Source organism: Camarhynchus parvulus, chromosome 25 (assembly GCF_901933205.1).
Source record: "Camarhynchus parvulus chromosome 25, STF_HiC, whole genome shotgun sequence".
Lineage (NCBI taxonomy): Eukaryota > Metazoa > Chordata > Aves > Passeriformes > Thraupidae > Camarhynchus > Camarhynchus parvulus.
Window position 1 is genome coordinate 1,060,907 of NC_044595.1, and position 23,646 is coordinate 1,084,552.

At 57.5% G+C, this 23,646-nt stretch overlaps 1 protein-coding gene across 1 annotated transcript; it reads right to left on the reverse strand.

The window, feature by feature from the left end:
• Nucleotides 1-205: 205 nt before the first annotated feature.
• ITGA10 (integrin subunit alpha 10) lies at nt 206-23,261 on the reverse strand. Its single transcript, XM_030965297.1, has 30 exons — nt 23,132-23,261; nt 21,867-21,978; nt 20,210-20,307; nt 19,646-19,725; nt 18,870-18,984; nt 18,671-18,798; nt 17,546-17,694; nt 16,228-16,378; nt 15,990-16,155; nt 15,836-15,909; nt 14,638-14,782; nt 13,975-14,123; nt 13,718-13,861; nt 12,964-13,164; nt 11,848-11,978; nt 11,102-11,271; nt 10,487-10,629; nt 10,296-10,403; nt 9,459-9,544; nt 9,239-9,380; nt 8,224-8,316; nt 7,280-7,356; nt 7,085-7,168; nt 6,895-6,973; nt 5,948-6,061; nt 5,782-5,865; nt 4,474-4,587; nt 3,318-3,410; nt 1,530-1,643; nt 206-397 (listed from the first exon to the last, which is right to left on the reverse strand). Exons 1-30 carry the CDS (start codon nt 23,172-23,174, stop codon nt 320-322), a joined length of 3,465 nt encoding a protein of 1,154 aa, XP_030821157.1. The 5' UTR covers nt 23,175-23,261; the 3' UTR covers nt 206-319.
• Between the last annotated feature and the right edge of the window lie 385 nt (nt 23,262-23,646).

The window sequence follows — 23,646 nt, forward strand, 5'->3', positions numbered from 1 at the left end:
GCAATTCCTGCTTCCACTTCTCCCCTCTTCCACATCCTGCTGGAAATCGGGATGGGAAATTCCCGATCCCCAAAATCCTGGATTCGGGGGGCTGGGATTTGGATCTCCCCCACCCCTCCGTGTTACATTTGGGATCATTCCAGGGTTTTTCCCCCCCTGGATGAAGAATTCCTGCTCCCAGGCCACAGCAGTTCCACAGGCCGGAGCTTTATTGCTGCAGCTGCTCCATCCCCGCGGCCGCTCCTGCTCCCTCCACCAAGCCCCAACCCCGCGTGGGGACATTGCTGGGTGTCCTCGTGCCACCAGCAGAGCTGTCACCTCAGCGCTCTTCATCCTCATCCTGCTGCTCCTCCTCCTCCTCCTGCTGCGAGGGCTTCGGGTGGGAGAAGAATCCCAGCTGGGGGGAGAGGAGGGGATGGGGAATGGGGGACGGACACGTCCCTCACCCTGGGGGGACATTGGGACCCTCCCAAGGTGACACCATGACCCTCCCAAGGTGACACCATGAGCACCCCCAGGTGACACCATGACCCTCCCAAGGTGACACCATGACCACCCCCAGGTGACATCTTGACCCTTTTCCAGGTGACATCGTCACCCTGCCCCAAGGTGACCTCCCACCACTCAGGTGGCATCTCAGCCCTCCCAAGGTGACACCGTGACCACCCCAGGGTGACATCATGGCCCTGTCAAGGTGATATGATGGCCCTCTCCAGGTGACATTGCCACTCTCCCCCAAGGTGACATCATGACCCTCTCCAGGTGACACTGACATTGTCACCCTCCCAAGGTGACACCATGCCCTCACCTCAATGTCACCCCAAGGTGCCCCCATGCCCCCTTGGTGCCACCGTGCCCTCCCTCAGTGTCACCCCTCTATGCCCCCACCTTGGTGTCCCCCCCGTTGGTGCCACCGTGTCCCCTCCCCTCGGTGTCACCCCTCAATGTCCCCCTGATTGTCACCCCTCGGTGGCACCATTTTCCCCCTCGGTGCCACTGTGTCTCCTCCCCTCAGTGCCACCCCAAGGTGCCCCCCTGATGTCACCCCTTGGTGCCATTGTGCCCTCCCTCAGTGTCACCCCTCTATGCCCCCACCTTGGTGTCACCCCAAGGTGCCACCGTGCCCCACCTTGATGTCACCCCTCAGTGCCACCATGTCTCCCCCGATACCTCAGTGTCACCCCAAGGTGCCACCGTGCCCCCTCCCCTCGGTGTCACCCGTTGGTGCCCCCTTTGTTGTCACCCCTAGGTGCCACCATGCCCCCCCTCAGTGTCACGTGTCCCCCCCCTCCGTGTCACCCGTTGTCCCCCCGTGTCCCCCTTGGTGTCACCCGTTGGTGCCCCCTTTGTTGTCACCCCAAGGTGCCACCATGCCACCCTGTCGGTGCCACCGTGTCCCCTCCCCTCGGTGCCACCGTGTCCCTCCCTCCCCTCGGTGTCATTGTGCCCCCCCTCGGTGCCACCGTGTCCCCTCCCCTGGGTGTCACCCCCCCGTGTCCCCCCCCGCGGTGTCCCCGTTGTCCCCTCACCCTCCAGAGGCCCAGGCTGAGCAGCGCCAGCAGCAGGAGCCCCCCCAGGGCGCTGCCCCCCAGCAGCCACAGGGACACCGGGGGCCGCCGGGGCCGCAGCAGCTGCAGCACCAGCTGGGGACGAGAGAGGGGGGGAAATGGGGGATTGGGGGAAATGGGGGATTGGGGGAAATGGGGAATTGGGGGAAATGGGGGAATTGGGGAAATGGGGAATTGGGGGGGAAATGGGGATTTGGGGGGAAATGGGGATTTGGGGGAAATGGGGGATTGGGGGGAAATGGGGATTTGGGGGGAAATGGGGGATTTGGGGAAATGGGGGATTTGGGGGGAAATGGGGGAATTGGGGGGGAAATGGGGGGATTGGGGGGAAATGGGGATTTGGGGGAAATGGGGGATTGGGGGGAAAATGGGGATTTGGGGGGAAATGGGGGATTGGGGGGAAATGGGGATTTGGGGGAAATGGGGATTTGGGGGGAAATGGGGGATTTAGGGGAAATGGGGAATTTGGGGGGAAATGGGGATTTGGGGGGAAATGGGGAATTTGGGGGAAATGGGGATTTGGTGGGAAATGGGGAATTTTGGGAGAAAAATGGGGGATTTGGGGGGGGAGATGGGAATTTGGGGGGAAATGGGGAATTTGGGGGGGGAAAAATGGGGGAATTTGGGAGGGGAAATGGGGATTTGGGGGAATGGGGGAATTTTGGGGGAAAAATGGGATTCAGGGAGGAAAACGGGGAATTTGGGGGGGAAAACGGGGAATTTGGGGAGAAAAATGGGGAATTTGGGGGGAAAAATGGGATTCAGGGAGGAAAAAGGGGAATTTGGGGGGCAAATGGGGAATTTGGGGGGAAAATGGGATTCAGGGGGAAAACGGGGAATTTGGGGGGGCAAATGGAGAATTTGAGGGGAAATGGGGAAATTTGGGGGGGAAATGGGGAATTTTGGGGGAAAATGGGGAATTGAGGGGTAGAAATGGGAAATTTGGGGGAAAATGGGGAATTTTGGGGTGAATGGGGAATTTGGGGGGGAAAAATGGGGAATTGAGGGGTAGAAATGGGAAATTTGGGGGAAAATGGGGAATTTGGGAGGGAAATGGGGAATTTGGGAGAGAAAAATGAGGGGGGGGAAATTTTTGGGGGGAAATGGGGATTTTGGGGGAAATGGGAATTTGGGGGGAAATGGGGAATTTGGGGGAGAAAATGGGATTTGGGGGGAAATGGGGAATTTGGGGGGAAATGGGAATTTTGGGGGAAATGGGAATTTGGGGGGGAAATGGGGAATTTTGGGGAAAAAATGGGAATTTTGGGGGAAATGGGGATTTTGGGGAAATGGGAATTTTGGGGGGAAATGGGGATTTTGGGAGGGAAATGGGGAATTTGGGAGAGAAAATGGGATTGAGGGGGGGAAATGGGGAATTTTGGGGGGAAATGGGAATTTTGGGGGAAATGGGGAATTTTAGGGGAAATGGGAATTTTGGGGGGGGAATGGGGAATTGGGAGGGAAAATGGGATTGAGGGGGGGAAATGGGGAATTTTGGGGAAATGGGAATTTTGGGGGGAAATGGGAATTTGGGGGGGAAATGGGGAATTTGGGGGGAAATGGGGATTTTGGGGGGAAATGGGGATTTTGGGGGGAAATGGGAATTGGGGGGAAATGGGAAATTTGGGGGGAAATGGGGAATTTGGGGGAAATGGGGAATTTGGGGGGAAATGGGGAATTTGGGGGGGAATGGGAATTTGGGGGGGAAATGGGGATTTTGGGGGGAAATGGGGATTTTGGGGGTCCCACCTCCCTGCGCTGCGCCCCCTCCTCCAGCACCAAGAGCCCCCCCTGGACCCCCAGCCAGACGCTGCTGACGATGCTCAGGCTCCTGAATTTCACCTGTGAATAACAAACACCGTCAAATTAAATAAAATAATAGTAAAAGGAAATAAACAATAATAAAATGAAATCGAATAGTAACGAAATTAAGCACAATCCTAATAAAGTTAAATAAAATAAAATAATGATTGAAAGGAAATAAACTAATAATAAAATTAAAACAGGAATAAAGTTAAATGCAATAATAACAACATGAAATAAATGAATAGGAAAATTAAAAGAGTAATAAAATGAAATAATACCAAAATTCAGTAAAATAACAGAATTAAACACAATAATACCAACATGAAATAATACCAAAATTCAATAAACTAATAAATTTAAATACAATAATAATGACATGAAATAAAATAATAGCAAAATTCAATAAAATAACAAAATTAAATAGAAAAATAACAACGTGAAATAAAATAATAAAATTGAATAAAACAAAAATAGAATAAAACAGTAATAAAATTAAATAATCAAATTAAATAAAACTAGAAAATTAAATAAAGCAATAAAATTAAATACAATCATTAAATTAAATTAAAAGTAAAATATAATAAATTAAATTTTAAAAAATACAGTAATTCAATAAAATAAAAAGAAAATACAATAATTAAATAAAATAAAAAGAAAATACAATCATTAAATTAAATAAAAAGAAAACACAATCATTAAATAAAACAATAAAATATAATAGAAGTAAATAATAAAATAATTTTTTTAAAGTATAATTCTAATAAAAATCAAAAAACACAATAATTAAATAAAATAAAAAGAAAATACAATCATTAAATAAAACAATATAATATAATAGAAGTAAATAATAAAATAAAATAATTTTTAAAGTATAATTCTAATAAAAATCGAAAAACACAATCATTAAATAAAATAAAAATACAATCATTAAATAAAACAATAAAATATAATAGAAGTAAATAATAAAATAAAATAATTTTTTTAAAGTATAATTCTAATAAAAATCGAGAAATAAAAATAAACCCCAATTTTTTTTTTCCCTTCTTTTTAATTATTTTTTTTTAATTTCAATTATTCCAGGCACGCCCGGGATGCTCACGGTGCGGAGGGAGCTCGGGTGCAGGCCCTGCAGCAGCCGCACGGTGGCGCCCTCGCCCCGCCCCAGCCGGCCCAGGCCGCAGCTCAGCTCCCGGCAGCGGCTGCTGGAGCAGTCCTGGGGCACAAACGGGGGGGCAGGGCAGGGCTGGGGACCCCCGGAACCCCCAAATACCCAGGGTAGGGTGGGGACCCCCTTGAACCCCCAAATACCCAGGGGAGAGTGGGGACCCCCCCCTGAACCCCCAAATACCCAGGGGAGAGTGGGGACCCCCCCCCCAAATACCCAGGGGAAGACCCCCAAATACCAGTGAGGCTTGAACCCCAAATACCCAGGGTAGGGTGGGGACCCCCTGAACCCCCAAATACCCAGGGGAGGGTGGGGAACCCCCCTTGAACCCCCAAATACCCAGGGGAGAGTGGGGACCCCCCCTTGAACCCCCAAATACCCAGGGGTAGAGTGAGGAACCCCCCTTGAACCCCCCAAATCCCAGCTGGAAATGGTGGGGAAACCCCTGAACCCCCCAAATACCCAGGGGAGAGTGGGGACCCCCCTTGAACCCCCCAAATACCCAGGGTGGGGTGAGGACCCCCCTTGAACCCCCCAAATACCCAGGGTAGGGTGGGGACCCCCCCTTGAACCCCCAAATACCCAGGGGTAGAGTGAGGAACCCCCCTTGAACCCCCCAAATACCCAGGGTGGGGTGGGGACCCCCCTTGAGCCCCCAAATCCCAGCTGGAAATGGTGGGGAACCCCCTGAACCCCCCCAAAGCTCCGGGGTGGGGATCCCCCCTGAACCCACCAGGAGTTTTGGGGATCCCCCCCTGGATCTCTTTGGGGACCCCCCTTAAACACCCCTGGGAGTTTTGGGGACCCTCCCGAAGTTTCGGGGACCCCTCTGAACCCACCTGAACCCGTCTGGAGTTTGGGGATTCCCTTGAAATCCCCTGGGAGTTTTGGGGACCCCCTGGAGTTTTGGGGACCCCCGTGGTGTTTTGGGGACCCTCGTGGTGTTTTGGGGACCCCCGTGGTGTTTTAGGGACCCTCGTGGTGTTTTGGGGACACCCTTGGGAGTTTTGGGGACCCCCGTGGAGCTTTGGGGACCCTTGTGGTGTTTTGGGGACCCCCTTGGGAGTTTTGGGGACCCCCGTGGTGTTTTGGGGACCCCAGTGGAGTTTTGGGGACCCCCGTGGTGTTTTGGGGACCCCAGTGGAGTTTTAGGGACCCCCTTGGGAGTTTTGGGGACCCTCGTGGTGTTTTGGGGACCCCCGTGGTGTTCTGGGGACCCCCCAAGCCCCCAGCCAGCCCTACCAGCCTCTCCATGTGCTGCAGCTCCTCGGGGGGCACCGGGACCACCGGGGGGCCCTCGTGGGGGGGGTGCAGCCTGCAGGAGGCCTGGGGGGGCACAGGGGGGGCTCAGGGGGGGCTCAGGGGGCAGCGGCACAGGGGGGACCCCCCCGGTGTCCCCCAGACTCACATTGTCAGCCAGGACCTTGGTGACAGACAGGATGGGGGCCCCGCGGTGGCCCAGAGCGGGCAGGGCCATGTGCAGGGTGAGGTTCTGCAGGGGGAAGCACCCCAAATTCTGCACCTGGGTTGGGCAGGGCGGCACGGTGAGCTCCACCAAATCCATGAGGAGCATCTCCAAAGTGTCCCACCAAATCCCTGAGGAGCTCCTCCAAAATGTCCCACCAAATCCATGAGGAGCTCCTCCAAATCCATGAGGAGCTCCTCCAAAATGTCCCACCAAATCCATGAGGAGCATCTCCAAAGTGTCCCACCAAATCCCTGAGGAGCTCCTCCAAAATGTCCCACCAAATCCCTGAGGAGCTCCTCCAAATCCCTGAGGAGCTCCTCCAAAATGTCCCACCAAATCCATGAGGAGCTCCACCAAATCCATGAGGAGCTCCTTCGAAGTGTCCCACCAAAACCCAGATGACCATCTCCAAAATGTCCCACCAAATCCCTGAGGAGCATCTCCAAAACATCCCACCAAGTCCCTGAGGAGTTTCTCCAAACTTTCCAACAAATCCCTTCAAACTCACCACCAAATCCTTGAGGAGCTCCACCAAAACCATGAGGAGCATCTCCAAAATCTCCCACCAAATCCATGAGGAGCATCTCCAAAACGTCCCACCAAAACCTTGAGAAGCTCCTCCAAACTCTCCCACCAAAACCCTGAGGAGGATCTCCAAAATGTCCCACCAAGTCCTTGAAGAGTTCCTCCAAACTTTCCACCAAATCCCTTCAAACTGTCCCACCAAATCCTTGAGGAGCATCTCCAAAATCTCCCACCAAATCCTTGAGGAGCTGCTCCAAACTGTCCCACCAAACCCCTGAGGAGGATCCCTGTCCACCAAAGCCCCTCAGGACCCCCCAGACCCCCCACCCCAATCCTCCTCCTCCTCCTCGTCATCTCCTCACCTTGAGCGTGGTGCTGAACTCGGGGCCGGGGCTGAAGGTGCCCCGGGGGTGCAGCTCGTAGCGGGGCAGGTTGGTGGCACTGGGGGGGCACAGGGGGGGTCACATCCATGGTGGGGTCCCCATCAGTGACCCCCCCCAATTTGCAGGTCGGTATTTTTGGGGAGGGGTCACTGTGTCCCCCCAGCCCCACCTGGACAGGAACACGTTGGCCTCATAGCGGACGGGCACCGACAGCTCCACCACGTTGTCCTGCGGTGTCACCTCGCTGCTGTCACTAAATGGGGGGCGTGGGGTGGTGGGGGGGACACTCGGGAGTGTCCCCAAATTCCAGCCACGCCCCCTGAGCTGTGGCTCCTCCCCCCCCAGGGCTCAGCCCCGCCCATACCTGGTGGCCCTGAGCGTGAGCTCGGCGCGGTCCAGCAGCACGGAGCAGCTGAACTCCAGCTCCAGGGTGAAGGACACCTGGGGGGCGAGGGGGCTTGGGGGGCACCGAGGGGGGTTGGAGGGCAGGGATCCTCCTCGGGGATTGGGTGGGAGAGTTCGGAGGAGATCCTCAAGGATTTGGTGAAAAGTTTGGAGGGGTTCCTCAAGGATTTGGTGGAGAACTTGGAGGGATTTGGTGCGACGTTTTGGAGAAGCGCCTCGAGGATTTGGTGAAGTTTGGAGGGGTTCCTCAGGAATTTGGTGGAGAGTTTGGAGGGGTTCCTCAAGGATTTGGTGGAGAGTTTGGAGGGGTTCCTCAAGGATTTGGTGGAGAGTTTGGAGGGGTTCCTCAAGGAATTTGGTGAAGAGTTTGGAGGGGTTCCTCAGGAATTTGGTGGAGTTTGGAGGAGCTCACCAGGAATTTGGCGGAGGGTTTGGAGGGATTTGGTGGGACAGTTTGGAGGAGCTCCCCAGGGATTTAGTGGGATGTTTTGGAGGGATTTGGTGGGACAATTTGGAAGGGTTCCTCAATGATTTGGTGGGACAGTTTGGAAGGGTTCCTCAATGATTTGGTGGGACAGTTGGGAGGGAATTTGGTGGAGAGTTTGGAGATGCTCCTCAAGGATTTGAGGGGACAATTTGGAGGAGCTCCTCAGGGACTTGATGGGACAGTTTGGAGGGATTTGGTGGGACAATTTGGAGGAGCTCCACAGGGATTTGGTGGGACAGTTTGGAGGCGTTCCTCAATGATTTGGTGGGAGAGTTTGGAGGAGCTCCCCAGGGATTTGGTGGGACAGTTTGGAGGGGTTTCTCAGGGATTTGGGCTCCCCCCAGGCTGTACCTGGAGCACGAGGCTGGGGCAGTGGGGGTTCCCCGGGGGTTCCCCGGGGTCCCTTGGGGTCCTACCTTGGCCTGCGAGCGGAACACGGGGTACCCCACGCTGCAGCGCCGGCGCTGCCCCCCCAGGGTTGAGCACTCCAACTTCACCGAGCTGGGCTCCTGCCGGGGGGACACCACGGGGACACGGAGCTGGGGGGCTTGGGACACCGGGAGGTGGCAGCAATGCACCCCTGGGGGGCCACGGGGGACCAGGAGAACATGATCTGCCACCTGGGAGGGGCTGGGGACGCCATGGAGCCCCATGTCCCACATGGAACAGGCTGGGGACACCATGGACCCCCAACTGCCACCTGCAATAGGTTGAGGACACCATGGAGCCCCAAATGCCACCTGGGATTAGTTGGGGACACCATGGACCCTCAGGTGCCGCCTGGAAGGAGTTGGGGACACCCATGGAGCCCCATGTCCCACCTGGGAGGAGCTGGGGACACCATGGACCCCCACATGACACATGGAATAGGTTGAGGACACCATGGAGCCCCAAATGCCACTTGGGATTAGTTGGGGACATCATGGACTCCTACGTCCCCCTTGACATGGGTTTGGGGACCCAACGGACTCCAACCCATCCCACCTGCAACGGGTTGGGACAAGAATGAGCCAGAGGTTCTCCAAAGACCTGAGTCTCCATCTTTACCCTGGTGGGACATTTTGGAGATGCTCCTCATGGACTTGGTGGGAGAGTTTGGAGGGATTCCTCATGGACTTGGTGGGACATTTTGGAGATGCTCCTCATGGACTTGGTGGGAGAGTTTGGGGGAGCTCCTCAGGGATTTGGTGGGACATTTTGGAGATGCTCCTCAAGGACTTGGTGGGAGAGTTTGGAGATGCTCCTCATGGACTTGGTGGGACATTTTGGAGATGCTCCTCATGGACTTGGTGGGACATTTTGGAGGGGCTCCTCAGGGATTTGGTGGGACATTTTGGAGGGGCTCCTCAGGGATTTGGTGGGACATTTTGAAGGGGTTCCTCAGGGACTTGGTGGGGCTCCTCGGGGATTTGGGGTCCCCCCAGGCTGTACCTGGAGCACGAGGCTGGAGAAGTGGAGGTTCCCAGGCAGCTGCAGCCACAGGCTGGCATTGTAGGCGTTCTCCCCGCGGTTCTCCAGCTCCACCTGCACCAGCATCCTCCTCCGGCCCTTCCGCAGGATGTGGGGGCTCTGCCTGGAGGCCGGGGGGGTCACAGGGCGCTCCCGGCATCCCAGGCACACCGTGGGGACACTGGGGGGACACCGGGGGTACCTGGAGCCCACGATGTCCGTGGTGGCCTTGAGCACCAGGTCGGTGACGCACTCGTCGTCGTCGCCGCAATCCTTGAAAAACGGGATCTGGAAGGAGCCGGGGGGATCCCGGTGTCTGGGGGTGATCCTGGGGTTCAGGGGGGATCCCCGTGCCCCGGGGGTGATCCCAGTGCCCCAGGGGTGATCCCAGTGCGACCCCAATGTCCGGGGGTGACCCCAATGTCTGGGGGTGATTCCGGTGCCCAGGAGTTGATCCCAGGGGTGATCCCAGTGCTCAGGGGTGATCCCAATATCTGGGAGTGATCCCAGTGCGATCCCAGTGCTGATCCCAAGGTCTAGGGGCAATCCCAGTGCCCAAGGGTGATCCAAATGTCTACAGGTGATCCAGTGTCTGGGGGTGATCCCAGTGCCCAGGTGTGATCCCAATATCTGGGAGTGATCCCAGTGCAATCCCAGTGCCCGGGGGTGATCCCAGTGCGATCCCAGTGCCCAGGGGTGATCCCAGTGCAATCCCAGTGCCCGGGGGCGATCCCAGTGCCCAGGGGTGATCCCAGTGCGATCCCAGTGCCCAGGGGTGATCCCAGTGCCCAGGGGTGATCCCAGTGCAATCCCAGTGCCCGGGGTCGATCCCAGTGCCCAGGGGTGATCCCAGTGCTAATCCCGGTGCCCGGGGGTGATCCCAGTGCTGACCCCAGGGTCTAGGGGTGATCCCAGTGCAATCCCAGTGCCCAGGGGTGATCCCAGTGCGATCCCAGTGCCCAGGGGTGATCCCAGTTCCCAGTGCTGATCCCAGTGCCCAGGGCGATCCGGTGCCCCCGCACACCCTCCCAGTACACACCAGTTTGCGGAGGGAGGTGGGAGACGCCTCATCCAGCACGGAGCTCGCGGCCGCATCCAGCGCCCAGGTGAGGCTGAGGCTCAGGGGCCGCAGGTAATCCGAGGTGTCCTGCACAACCGGGGGGGGGTCCCGTCAGCTTCACCGGGCGGGACCCCGGGAACGGGGCCGGGGGGAGCCCCCCATGGGCTGACCAGGACGTGGAAGGGCAGGCGGGTGCAGCTCTGCCGGCCCAGCGGCAGCTCCACGCGGCGCTGCAGCAGCCGGCGGGCACCGGAGTCGAAGGCGGCTCGGGATGCCGGGCTCCGCTCCTCCAGCGACGCGTTGTAGCGGAGAGCTGCGGGACAGCGGGCGGCTCAGCGCCGCGAGAGCCGCGGCAGGGAGCCCAGGAAAGCCGGGGATGCTCCAGGGACACCCCCGGGAACCTTTGGGATGCGCTGGGATGCTCCAGGAGCCTTTGGGATGCTCCAAGGATGCTCTGGGATGCTCTGGGACCCTTTGGGGTGCTCCAAGGATGCTCTGGGATGCTCCAGACCCAGCTAGGGATGCTCCAAGGACACTCCCAGGACCCTTTGGGATGCTCTGGGTTGCTCCAGGACCTTTGGGATGCTCTGGGACCCTCTGGGACCCTTTGGGATGCTCTGGGATGCTCCAGGACCCTTTGGGATGTTCCAGGACCCTTTGGGATGCTCTGGGACCCTTTGGGACCCTTTGGGATGCTCTGGGACCCTTTGGGGTGCTCTGGGATGTTCCTGGGCTGCTCCAGGCCCACCCCCAGGACCCTGCAGCCCCCCAGGTCCCGCACTCACCCACATCCATGCCCGGGGGGGCGCCGGGGGCGCGGCTCTGGGCGCGGAAGCAGAGGCGGGCGCGCAGGCAGACGGCGCCGGAGCCGCCGCGCCGGCAGTTCCGCCGGGTGACGCTGACGGCCGCCGGCTCCACCGACACGGCCGCGGCCACCCGCAGGATCCAGCGGGACCTGGGGGCACGGCCACGCCGGGCACCTCAGCCTGGGGACAGGGACAGCCCGCCCTGCGTCCGCGCTGAGGCGTGCACAGCGCTGGGACGGTCCCAGGAGCATCCTGCGCTCTCACGAGGGGAAACTGAGGCACGGAGTGCCTTTTCCACTGAATGTCCCCACGGCCCACATGTCACTGTCACTGGGGTGTCCCTGTCCTTTCTCCATGTCCCTGATCCCAAGTGTCCCTGTCCCCATTCCTGGGGTGTTCCTGTCTTTCTCCATGTTCCTGTCCCTTGTCCATGTCCCTGTCCCTTCTCCATGTCCCCATTCCCAAGGTGTCCCCATCTTTCTCCATGTCCCTGTCCCCTCTCCCTGTCCCCATTCCTGAGCTGTCCCTGCCCCCTCTCTATGTCCCTGTCCCTTGTCCCTGTCCCCATTCCTGGAATGTCCCTGTCCCTATTCCCAGGGTGTCCCTGTCCCCTCTCCATGTCCCCGTCCCTTGTCCCTGTCCCCATTCCCTGTGCCCTCTCCATGTCCCCGTCCCTTGTCCCTGTCCCCATTCCCCGGTGTCCCCTTCCCCCGTTCCCTGCTCACCGCAGCACCACGGCCGCCCCCTGCGCCCCCACGGCCACGTCCACCAGTCCGTCCCCGTCCATGTCCGTCCGTCCGTCCACGCTGATCCCAAAGTACCGGAGGCTCCAGCCCAGCGCCGCCGCCTCGATGCGCTGGCAACGAGAATTTTTCATTTTTCATTTTTCAGCCCTTTTCTGGCCCAGGGATGGGGCGACTGAGAGGCTCAGTTGGTTTTATAAAATAGAATAAACAGTTTTAAATGTAAACTCTTAAAATAAAGTTAAGTAAAATATGAAATCAAGTAAAAATAAAATCAAGTAAAAATAAAATCAAGTAAAAATAAACTTTTATTTTAAAAGTTTTTAAAACTTCTATTTTTAGTCCCGTGTGAAGGGTGAGACAACACAGGTGTTATAATTCACACCATCACAATCAGAAGCGAATTATTTCTTAATTACAATATACTATAGGAGTGTCCTTTCTCCATGTCCCCATTCCTGGGGTGTCCCTGTCCCCTCTCCGTGTCCCTGATTTTGGGGTGTCCCTGTTCCCTCTGCATGTCCCCATTCCCAGGGTGTCCCTTCTCCATGTCCCTCTCCTTTCTCCATGTCCCCATTCCTGGGGTGTCCCTGTCCTATTTTCTCCATGTCCCTGATTTTGGGGCGTCCCTGTCCTTTTTTCTCCATGTCCCCATTCCCGGGGTGTCCCTGTCCCTTCTCCATGTCCCCATTCCCGGGGTGTCCCTGTTTTTCTCCATGTCCCCATTCCCGGGGTGCCCCCGTTTTTCTCCATGTCCCCATTCCCGGGGTGTCCCTGTCCTTTTTTCTCCATGTCCCCATTCCCGGGGTGTCCCTGTCCTTTTTTCTCCAAGTCCCCATTCCCGGGGTGCCCCCAAGTTTCTCCTGTCCCATTCGGGTGTCCCCTTCTTCCATGTCCCCATTCCCGGGTGCCCCTGTTTTCCATGTCCCCATTCGGGGTGTCCCTGTCCTTTTTTCTCCATGTCCCCATTCCCGGGGTGTCCCTGTTTTTCTCCATGTCCCCATTCCCGGGGTATCCCTGTCCTTTTTTCTCCAAGTCCCCATTCCCGGGGTGTCCCCCCAAGCGCTGGCACAGCTGCCCCTCCCAGCCCCATCTCACCTGTTTGCAGCGGGGCTCGAGGGTGCCCGGGGCCACGTGGAACACGTAGAGCGCCCCTCGGTGCCCCTCCAGCGGCGCCCCCACCACGGCCCCGGCGCGCCCGTCCTGGCTCAGGTTGGGCACGGCGCCCAGCGCGGAGCCGAAGCGCGAATCCTGCGGCCTCGGCTCGGGGAGCAGCGAGCCCGCGGGGCTCAGGCGCTCCTGGGGGGTGCGGGGGGGCCCTCGGTACCCGCAAGGGACAGGCAGCCCCTCAACGCCGCCGCGTTCCCCCGACCACCGCCTCAAATTGCCTCCCGGTCCCTCTGCGTGCCGCTGGGCCGCCCGTCCCCGGCCCCGGTTTGCCCCAGTTTGCCCCAGTTCAACCCAGTTCGCCCCAGTTTGCCCCAGTTCGACCCAGTTCAACCCAGTTCGCCCCAGTTCACCCCCGTATGACCCAGTTCGGCCCAGTTCAACCCAGTTCGCCCCAGTTCAACCCAGTTCAACCCAGTTTGCCCCAGTTCAACCCAGTTCGACCCAGTTCGCCCCAGTTCGACCCAGTTTGCCCCAGTTCGACCCAGTGTCCGTCCCTCTGACCTGCCCCACACCCCCAGACCCACATCTGCCCCACACGATAAACACAGACCCTCCCTGTCTCACCTACCCCATCCAGTACACACAGATCCTGCCCCTCTGACCTGCCCCACAGGTACACACAGACCCTGCCCCTGTCCCCTCACCTGCCCCACACCCCCAGACCCTGCCCCTGTCCCCTCACCTGCCCCACCCGGTACACGTAGACCCTCCCGGTCTCCCAGCTCTGCCCGCCCAGGTAGGAGGGCGCGGCCACCAGCAGCAGCTCGCTGTCCCCATCTCCCTCCAGGTCCAGCGCCAGCACCTCGCTGCCGAAGTAGGAGCCGATCTGGGGGTGCGAGGGGCTGTGAGGCCGAGGTGGAGGGGGGCCAAACTCCCTCCCCCAAGCCCTCAGGACCCCCCAGCACCCCTCAGCTGGTCCCCCACCCCAGCACCCCTCACCTGGTCCCCCAGGAGCGCCTGGGCCACCGTCACGGCGCCCGCGGGGTCCAGCTGGAAGAGGACGACTTTGCCCTTGTGCTGGAACCGGGGGGCACCGGCCACCAAGAGGCGCTGCCCCCCCGGCAGCTGCAGCGAGGACACCGAGTACCCTGGGGGGACAGCGGGGTCAGAGCGGGGGGACGGCCCCGGGGAGACAGGGGGGTCCTGGGGAACCCCAAATATCCGGGTTTGGAGCATCCCCAGGGCACCCCAAATAACCGGGTTTGGAGCATCCCCAGGGCACCCCAAATTGACAGGACATGGAGCATCCCCAGGGCACCCCAAATAACCGGGTTTGGAGCAACCCCAGGGCACCCCAAATTGACAGGACATTTCTGTATCACCAAGGATCCCAAATATCCATTACATGGAGCATCCCCAGGGCACCCCAAATATCCAGGTTTGGAGCATCCCTGGAGTATGGAGCGTCCCTGGGGCACCCTGGACCATCCCCAGCGCACCCCAAATTTCCAGGACATTTCTGCCCCCCCAAAAAATACCCACTCCACAGAGCAGCCGTCACTTCACCCCTTGATCTCCAGGCCGTGGAACACCCCTGATTCACCCCAAATCTGGAGGGATTTGGAACCAAAGCCCGGCTCACCCCAGAGGGCTGCCCCATACCCAGATAGGCCGCGTGGTTCCTCAGCTGCAGCGGGAATTCCTCCCGGAACGCCCCCCGGGCTGGGACGACGCGCCCACGCTGCCTCTCCTCCAGCACTCCACCCTCCCAGTCGTGGGCTCCGACCATTCCAAAGAGGATCCCGTCCTGCTGGGATGGGTGGGACTCGTCACCGCAATGCCTCGGTGTCCCCAAGCCCCGCTGGCTCCGTCGCATTTTCTGGAAAAAATCTCCTTGCCCAGGATTTTCTCCTGGGAAGTTGGGAATCCTCAGAGAAAAATGAAAGCAATAATTGTCTGATTCGCTTCTCCTGTGTTTTGCTGCTTTGGGATGTGTTTGGACATTGTTTCATTGGTTTCATGAGAATTGTTTTTACTTAATGACCAATCACAGCCAAGCTGTGTCCCCAAGCCCCACTGGCTCCTCACATTTTCTGGAAAAAATCTCCTTGCCCAGGATTTTCTCCTTGAGAAGGCTCAGAGAAAAATGAAAGCAATAATTGTCTGATTCGCTTCTCCTGTGTTTTGCTGCTTTGGGATGTGTTTGGACATTGTGATTCATTGGTTTCATGAGAATTGTTTTTACTTCATGACCAATCACAGCCAAGCCGTGCTGGCTCCTCACATTTTCTGAAATTTGCCCAGGTTTTTCCGGGAGAGGCTCTGGAAAAGAGTCACTAATTTTCTTTCTTTCTGTGTTTTGTTTTGGGATGTGTTTGGAATTGGGTTTCATGAGTATCTTTCCAGCCTTCTGTCTGCATCCTTTCTGTATTCTTTAGTGTAGCTTAGTTTAGTATTCTTTTATATAATAGAGTGGCATAAAATAATAAATTAGCCTTCTGAGAACGTGGAGTCAGATTCATCATTCCTTCCACAATGCCACCCTGCCATGCCAGGGGTGAGATGGGCTCAGGGTTGTTTTCCACCAGTGGGATCACTGTGGTCACAACTTCCCCAAGGCTGCGAGAAGCTCAGAGAAAAGAATTATAAACAATTCTTATCTTAACTCGCTGCGCCTGGTGTTTGTGAACGCGTTAGTGTGTGTTGATTACCAAAGGCGGGCTTCTTAATTAGCCAATGTTTTGATTAAAGGACCAATCAGGTGCTGGTGTAGCCAACCGGAATATAAAAAGGAATGGGTGTCCTGATAAAGTGGATTTAACCTTCTGCGGCATTTCTGACTCGGCAGGGACAGGATCACCTCGAGGTGGTGGATGGAAAAGCCGATCTGGGACATCTCCAGCTCGAAGGCGCTCTCGTTGACCCCGTGGGTACCTGAGCAGGGCAGGAAGGAGACTCAGCTCGTGCAGCTGGAGTCCCCAGCCCTTGCCATCACCCCAGCCCCAAACCAGCACCTTCCAGGCTGAAGATCCGATCTCCCAGAGCATCCACGATGTCGTTGAGGGCAGCCTCATCCGTGACGTTGAAGAAATACTTCTCGTCGGGGTCGCTGGCGATGAACTTGATCTCGCGGATGAAATCCTCGGGATCCTGCTGCCTCCTCAGGTAATGCCCCAGCACCTGAGGGGGGGACAGGGCTCAGCGGGAGCCCCGGGGGCTCGGGGGGACGCAGGGCGGGCGTCAGGGCCTCACGGCGATGGCGTAGCGGGTGACGTTGCGGCGGTCGCACTCGGCCAGCGCCGCGGGCAGCTCGTCCCCGTCGTGGGACTCCCCGTCCGTCAGCACCAGCAGCAGCCGCGCGGCCCCCGGGCGCCCGCCCCGCGCCGGGCTGAAGGACTCGGTGCTGCGGGAGGGGGCACGGACAGTGAGCCCCGGGGCAGCCCACGGTGAACCCTGCCCCGGGGCTGACACTGCTCCCAACCCTGATCCTGATCCCAACCCTGATCCTGATCCCAACCCTGATCCTGATCCCAGCCCTGATCCTGATCCCAACCCTGATCCTGAGACTGCTCCCAACCCTGATCCTGATCCCAGCCCTGATCCTGACCCCAGCCCTGATCCTGATCCCAACCCTGATCCCAGTCCCAACCCTGATCCTGACCCTGATCCCAGCCCTGATCCTGAGACTGCTCCCAACCCTGATCCTGATCCCAGCCCTGATCCTGAGACTGCTCCCAACCCTGATCCTGATCCCAGCCCTGATCCTGACTCCAGCCCTGATCCTGACTCCAGCCCTGATCCTGATCCCAACCCTGATCCTGATCCCAGTACCAACCCTGACCCCAGTCCCAACCCCAATCCCAATCCAAATCTTGACTTGATCCCAAACCTGACACCAATTCCAATCCCCATCCCAACCTAGACCCTAAACCCAGCTCTGCCCCCAATCCCACCCCATCCTGCCTCCAATCCCATCCCAATCCCAGCCCCAATCCCACTCCGACACCGCCCCCAATCCTGCCTCCAATCCCATCCCCAACCCCATCCACCCCCAATCCCGCCCCAAATCCCCCCAATCCCACCCCAATCCCATCCCCCGATCCCGCCCCGATCCCGCCCCAGTCCCGCCCCGATCCCGCCCCAATCCCCCCAATCCCGCCCCAATCCCCCAATCCCCCCAATCCCATCCCCAATCCCATCCCCATCCCCCCAATCCCATCCCCAATCCCATCCCCAATCCCACCCCAATCCCACCCCCATCCCACCCCCGATCCCACCCCCGATCCCACCCCAATCCCATCCCCAATCCCATCCCCAATCCCACCCCAATCCCATCCCCAATCCCATCCCCAATCCCATCCCCAATCCCATCCCCAATCCCCCCCCAATCCCATCCCCAATCCCACCCCCAATCCCATCCCCAATCCCATCCCCAATCCCATCCCCAATCCCATCCCCAATCCCATCCCCAATCCCACCCCAATCCCACCCCAATCCCACCCCCAATCCCACCCCCAATCCCACCCCCAATCCCACCCCAATCCCATCCCCAATCCCACCCCAATCCCACCATGCCTCCCGGATGGCCATGGCCGTCCTGGTCTCCCTGCCCTCCTGCCGGGTCAGGTTCCGTGCGGCCTCCAGCAGGCTCTGGGCTGTGGGGTGCTGCCCCAGCGCCCACTCCTGCACCACGTGCTCCCCGTACTGCAGCACCCCCACCTGCAACCGCCGAAAACATCCCCAACCCAGAGGGGAACCCCAAAACATCCCCCAAACCCCAGGGAACCCCCAAACCCACAGGGACGTCCCTCAAACTCACAGGGAACCCCCAAACCAACGGGGACACCTCAAACCCCCAGGAGGACAACGCCATCACCCCAGGGACATCACCCCAAGGAAAATGGCATCACCCCAAGGGACAATGCCACCACCCCAGGGACAGCACCCCAGGGACAATGCCACCACCCCAGGGACAGCACCCCAGGGACAGTGCCACCACCCCAAGGACAATGCCACCACCCCAGGGACAGCACCCCAGGGACAGTGCCACCACCCCAGGGACAATGCCACCACCCCAGGGACAGTGCCACCACCCCAAGGGACAGTGCCACCACCCCAAGGGACAATGCCACCACCCCAAGGACAATGCCACCACCCCAGGGACAGTGCCATCACCCCAGGGACACCTCCAGCCCTGGGGACACCGTGGTGGCCAAGGTGCCACACTAGGTGCCACCACCCCAAGGACAATGCCATCACCCCAAGGACGATGCCACCACCCCAAGGGACAGCGCCATCACCCCAAGGGACAATGCCACCACCCCAAGGGACAATGCCATCACCCCAGGGACACCACCCCAGGGACAATGCCATCACCCCAGGGACAATGCCATGACCCCAGGGACAATGCCACCACCCCAGGGACAATGCCACCACCCCAGGGACACCACCCCAGGGACAATGCCATCACCCCAAGGGACAATGCCATCACCCCAGGGACAGTGCCACCACCCCAGGGACAATGCCACCACCCCAGGGACAATGCCATCACCCCAGGGACAGTGCCACCACCCCAGGGACAATGCCATGACCCCAGGGACAGTGCCATCACCCCAAGGACAATGCCATCACCCCAAGGGACAATGCCACCACCCCAGGGACCCCCGCCGAGCCCTGGGGACACCGTGGTGCCGACCTGGGTCTGGCCCGGCCCGATGAAGAAGCGCGCCAGGACGTTGCCGAGGAAGGCCTGCACCTCCTCCCAGGGGTAGATGCTGTTGGAGCCGTCCAGGAGCACCACGATGTCCATGAAGGTAGGACAGCCTGGCAGGGGACACGGTGGCACCGGGGGGTGGCACGCCCCGGGAGGTCCCGGGAGGTGCCCCCCCACTCACGCTGGGCCGTGGGGGCCACGGTGGCCACCGGCTGCAGCTGCCGGTCGAGGCGGACGCAGCGGCCGGAGCTGAACACGGAGGTGCCGCACTGCTGGGACCAGAGCGGGGCACAGGCCTGGGGGGTGACGCGAGGTCACAGCAGGGACACCGCCACCCCCCGGCCTGCCTCAGTTTCCCCCTGCCTCAGTTTCCCCCTCCTTTCTCCCCTTTTCTGCCTCAGGTTTCCCCACCCACCCTCAGTCTCCTTCTTCCCCTCCTCAGTTTCCCCTTTCCCACCTCATTTCCCCCCTCCCTGCCTCAGTTTCCCCTCCCTGCCTCAGTTTCCCCACTCCCTGCTTCAGTTTCCTTTTCTCCACCCCGTTCCTTCCTCCCCACCTTTCTTGCCTCAGTTTCTCCATTCCTGCCTCAGTTTCCCTTTCCAACATCAATTTTCCCCACTCTTGCCTCAGTTTCCCCTTTCCCACCCCTTCCCCATCTTTCCTGCCTCAGTTTCCCCATTCCTGCCTCAGTTTCCCCTTTCCGGCGTCAGTTTCCCCTTTCCCACCTCACTGCCCCCCTTCCTGCCTCAGTTTCCCCACTCCTGCCTCAGTTTCCCCGCTCCTCCCTCAGTTTCCCCTTTCCTGCCTCACTGCCCCCTTCCCCTCGCCCGCCCGTGCCTCAGTTTCCCCACTCCTGCCTCAGTTTCCCCGCTCCTCCCTCAGTTTCCCCGCCCGTGCCTCAGTTTCCCCACTCCTGCCTCAGTTTCCCCGCCCGTGCCTCAGTTTCCCCGTGCTCACCACCAGTCCCCCGTCCTTGGCCTCCCCCAGGGTCATGCCCAGGCGCCCGGCGCTGCTGCTGAGCCACGGAACCGCGGCTCCTTGGGGACAACGGGGACACAAACGGGGTGAGCGCCTCGGGGGGGCACCCCAAAACCTCGGCAGGGCTCTGGGATGCGGGGGGCTCCCCGCAATGCAGCGCCCCAACATTGAGTGGGGAGGGTCAGAGCCACAGGGAGCCCCAGAACTTCCCCAAACCCACAGGGAAATCACCCAAACCCACAGGGAAATCACCAAAACCCACAGGGAACCCCAAATTCCCAGAAATCCTAAAGTCCATAGGGACCCCCAAACCCACAGGGAACCCCCAAACCCACAGGGAACCCCAAACCCCCGAACCCCCAAACCCCCCAGGAAATCCCCAAACCCCCAGGGAACCCCAAACCCCCAGGGAACCCCAAACCCACAGGGAACCCCCCAAACCCCCAAACCCCCAGGGAACCCCAAAACCCCACAGGGAACCCCAAACCCCAAACCCCGGGGACCCCCAAACCCCGGGGACCCCCAGATTTGTCCCGCGGGTACCGAGGTTGCCCTTGGCACAGGAGGCGTTCGGGGCTCCCACGGGGCACCTGTAGATGTCCCCTCGGCCGTCGCCGTCCCACGGGGCCCCCACCAGCAGCCTGGGGGGACAGAATTGGGGTGCAGGGGTGTGACAGAGGGGACAGCGAGGATGTCACCGCCCCCTCCCCTCCCCCAACACAGCCCGGCCGCGGTTTGTTTTGTTTTTTTGTTTTTTTAATTTTTTTTTAAATGTTTTTTGAAGTTTTTTTTTGACCTTTTTTTTTTTGATGTTTTTTTGGCGGTTTTTGGACTTTTTTTTTTTTGGGGAGGGGTGGGCACCGCGCCGGGCTGAGCCGCCCACGCCCGTCCGTCTGTCTGTCCGTCTGTCTCTGTCTGTCTGTCTGTCCGTCCGTCCGTCCAGGCCGCAGCCTCCTGCTCCTCCCGTGCTTCCCCTTCCCTGCCTCAGTTTCCCCACCCCCACCCCATCCTCAGTCTCCTTCTTCCCTTCCCCTCAGTTTCCCCGCTCCTGCCTCAGTTTCCCCTTTCCCACCCCCTCCCCACCTTTCCTGCCTCAGTTTCCCCACTCCTGCCTCAGTTTCCCGCCTTCAGTTTCCCGCTCCCGCCTCAGTTTCCCCGCTCCCGCCTCAGTTTCCCCGCTCCTGCCTCAGTTTCCCCAGTCCTGCCTCAGTTTCCCCACTCCTGCCTCAGTTTCCCCGCTCCTGCCTCAGTTTCCCCTTTCCTCCCTCTCCCGCTCCTGCCTCGTTTCCCCCTGCCTCAGTTTCCCCCGCTCCTGCCTCAGTTTCCCCTTTCCCGCCTCAGTTTCCCCGCTCCTGCCTCAGTTTCCCCACTCCTGCCTCAGTTTCCCCTTTCGTCCCTCAGTTTCCCCACTCCTGCCTCAGTTTCCCCATTTCCCCACTCCTGCCTCAGTTTCCCCTTTCCTCCCTCAGTTTCCCCGCTCCTGCCTCAGTTTCCCCGCTCCTGCCTCAGTTTCCCCGCTCCTGCCTCAGTTTCCCCCCCCTGCCTCAGTTTCCCTTTCCTCCCTCAGTTTCCCCACTCCTGCCTCAGTTTCCCCGCTCCTGCCTCGTTTCCCCTTTCCTCCCTCAGTTTCCCACTCCTGCCTCAGTTTCCCTCCTCCTCCTGCCTCAGTTTCCCCACTCCTGCCTCAGTTTCCCCTCCTGCCTCAGTTTCCCACTCGCCCCCCACTCCTGCCTCAGTTTCCCCACTCCTGCCTCAGTTTCCCCACTCCTGCCTCAGTTTCCCCGTCCTGCCTCAGTTTCCCCTTTCCTCCCTCAGTTTCCCCGCTCCTGCCTCAGTTTCCCCCCCCCTGCCTCAGTTTCCCCTTCCCTCAGTTTCCCCACTCCTGCCTCAGTTTCCCCGCTCCTGCCTCAGTTTCCCCACTCCTGCCTCAGTTTCCCCACTCCTGCCTCAGTTTCCCCCACTCCTGCCTCAGTTTCCCCACTCCTGCCTCAGTTTCCCCACTCCTGCCTCAGTTTCCCCACTCCTGCCTCAGTTTCCCCGCTCCTGCCTCAGTTTCCCCTTTCCTCCCTCAGTTTCCCCACTCCTGCCTCAGTTTCCCCCACTCCTGCCTCAGTTTCCCCACTCCTGCCTCAGTTTCCCGCTCCTGCCTCAGTTTCCCCGCTCCTGCCTCAGTTTCCCCCGTCCCCCAGGGCTCACTCACCACTTGTCCCCGTCACTGCCCCACTGCAGCACCCGGTAGCCAAACTGGGACTCCGGTGGCCCCTGGAACACCCTGGCACTGCCCGGGTCCATGCTGAACCCCTCAGCGACCCCTGCGGAGGCGAAGGACGGGTGGAAATTCCCTTTTTTTGTCTTTTTTTTTTTTTCCCCAAAAAACCCCATTAAAAAGAAAATTTTTTCCATTAAAAATAAGATTTTTTTCCCATTAAAAATACGATTTTTTTTCCATTAAAAATAAAATTTTTCCCATTAAAAATAAAATTTTTTTCCATTAAAATATGATTTTTTTCATTAAAAATAAGATTTTTTTTTTTCCCATTACAAATTCCGGGATTTAGTTCCTCTTAGGAATTCCCCTTCCCACCTTGAGCCCGCCCTAAATTTAAAGAGATTTTGGTGTTTTCTCCCTGAAAAATAAATTAAATGGGGGAAAATTACCAAAACTGATTGGTTTTAAAAGGATTTTGGTGTTTTCTCCCGCCAAAAAATCTCAAAAATAAATTAAATTGAGGGAAATGACCAAAACTGGTAAATTTTAAAGGGATTTTGGTGTTTTCTCCCTGAAAAATAAATTGTATTGGGGGAAATGACCAAAACTGGTCAGTTTTAAAGGGATTTTGGTGTTTTGTCCCTGAAAAAAATCTCAAAAATAAATTAAATTGGGGGAAATGACCAAAACTGATTGGTTTTAAAGGGATTTTGGTGTTTTCTCCCTCCAAAAAATCTCAAAAATAAATTAAATGGGGGGAAATGACCAAAACTGGTCAATTTTAAAGGGATTTTGGTGTTTTCTCCCTCAAAAATAAATTAAATGGGGGGAAAATTACCAAAATTGATTGGTTTTAAAGGGATTTTGGTGTTTTCTCCCTCAAAAATAAATTAAATGGGGGGAAATGACCAAAACTGGTCAATTTTAAAGGGATTTTGGTGTTTTCTCCCTGAAAAATAAATTATATTGGGGGAAATGACCAAAACTGCTCAGTTTTAAAGGGATTTTGGTGTTTTGTCCCTGAAAAAAATCTCAAAAATAAATTAGGAGGGGAAATGACCAAAATCGGTCGATTTTACCCCAAAATCCCTGCTGGAAATTCAGCGAGCGAGGGAACAGCGGGAAGCACACGTGGCTGCGCTCGGGTTATTCAAACCCCCAATCCCATCCCAGACTTTAATCCCAGTTCTGGCTCCGATTTTAGCCAAAAAAACAACCCCAAAATTGCCCCAAAAAAATGGAATTTTTGGGGTTACCTGGGAGCAGGATCAGCGCCAGGATCATCCTCACACCCCGCATGGCTCCAGCTGCAGTTCTGACTCCAAACAGGACAAAAATCGCCGAGTTTGAGGTTTTTTTTTCATTTTTTTTCAGTTTATTTTTCCCTCCTCCTTCATCCTCAATTGGCTGCTAAAAATAAATGTGGTTTTGGATGGGAGGGGAGGCAGAATTTCGGGGAAAAAAGCAGGCAAAGTGGGAAAAAAAGGAGAGAGAAGAAGGGAGGAGGTGGGTGCGGGGTTTTTTGGGGGGGTTCTGGGGGTTTAAAGTGAATTTTTCCTTTTTTATTTTTTTCCCCGGGAAAATGAGGTGGGAAAAATGGGAATTTTATGCCAAGGATTGAACCAAAGAGAATTTGGATATTTGGGAGGTCTGAGTGGGTTTTGGGTGGATTTTGGGGTGGATTTGGGGTGGATTTTGGGGTGGGTTTGGGGGTGTTAGTATTTGGGTATTTGGGGTGTTTTGGGTTTTTGGGGGGGGTGGATTTAGGTGT

Bases quoted from the DNA above. Each gene is read 5' to 3' on its own strand.
- ITGA10 (XM_030965297.1), bottom strand. From the start codon at position 23,174: ATGCGGGGTGTGAGGATGATCCTGGCGCTGATCCTGCTCCCAG. The intron at 13,862-13,974 runs GTGAGGGGTGCT...TCGCACCCCCAG, and splicing joins AGGCGCTCCTGGGGGACCAG to ATCGGCTCCTACTTCGGCAG. The intron at 10,630-11,101 runs GTGAGTGCGGGA...GCTGTCCCGCAG, and splicing joins CCCCCCGGGCATGGATGTGG to CTCTCCGCTACAACGCGTCG.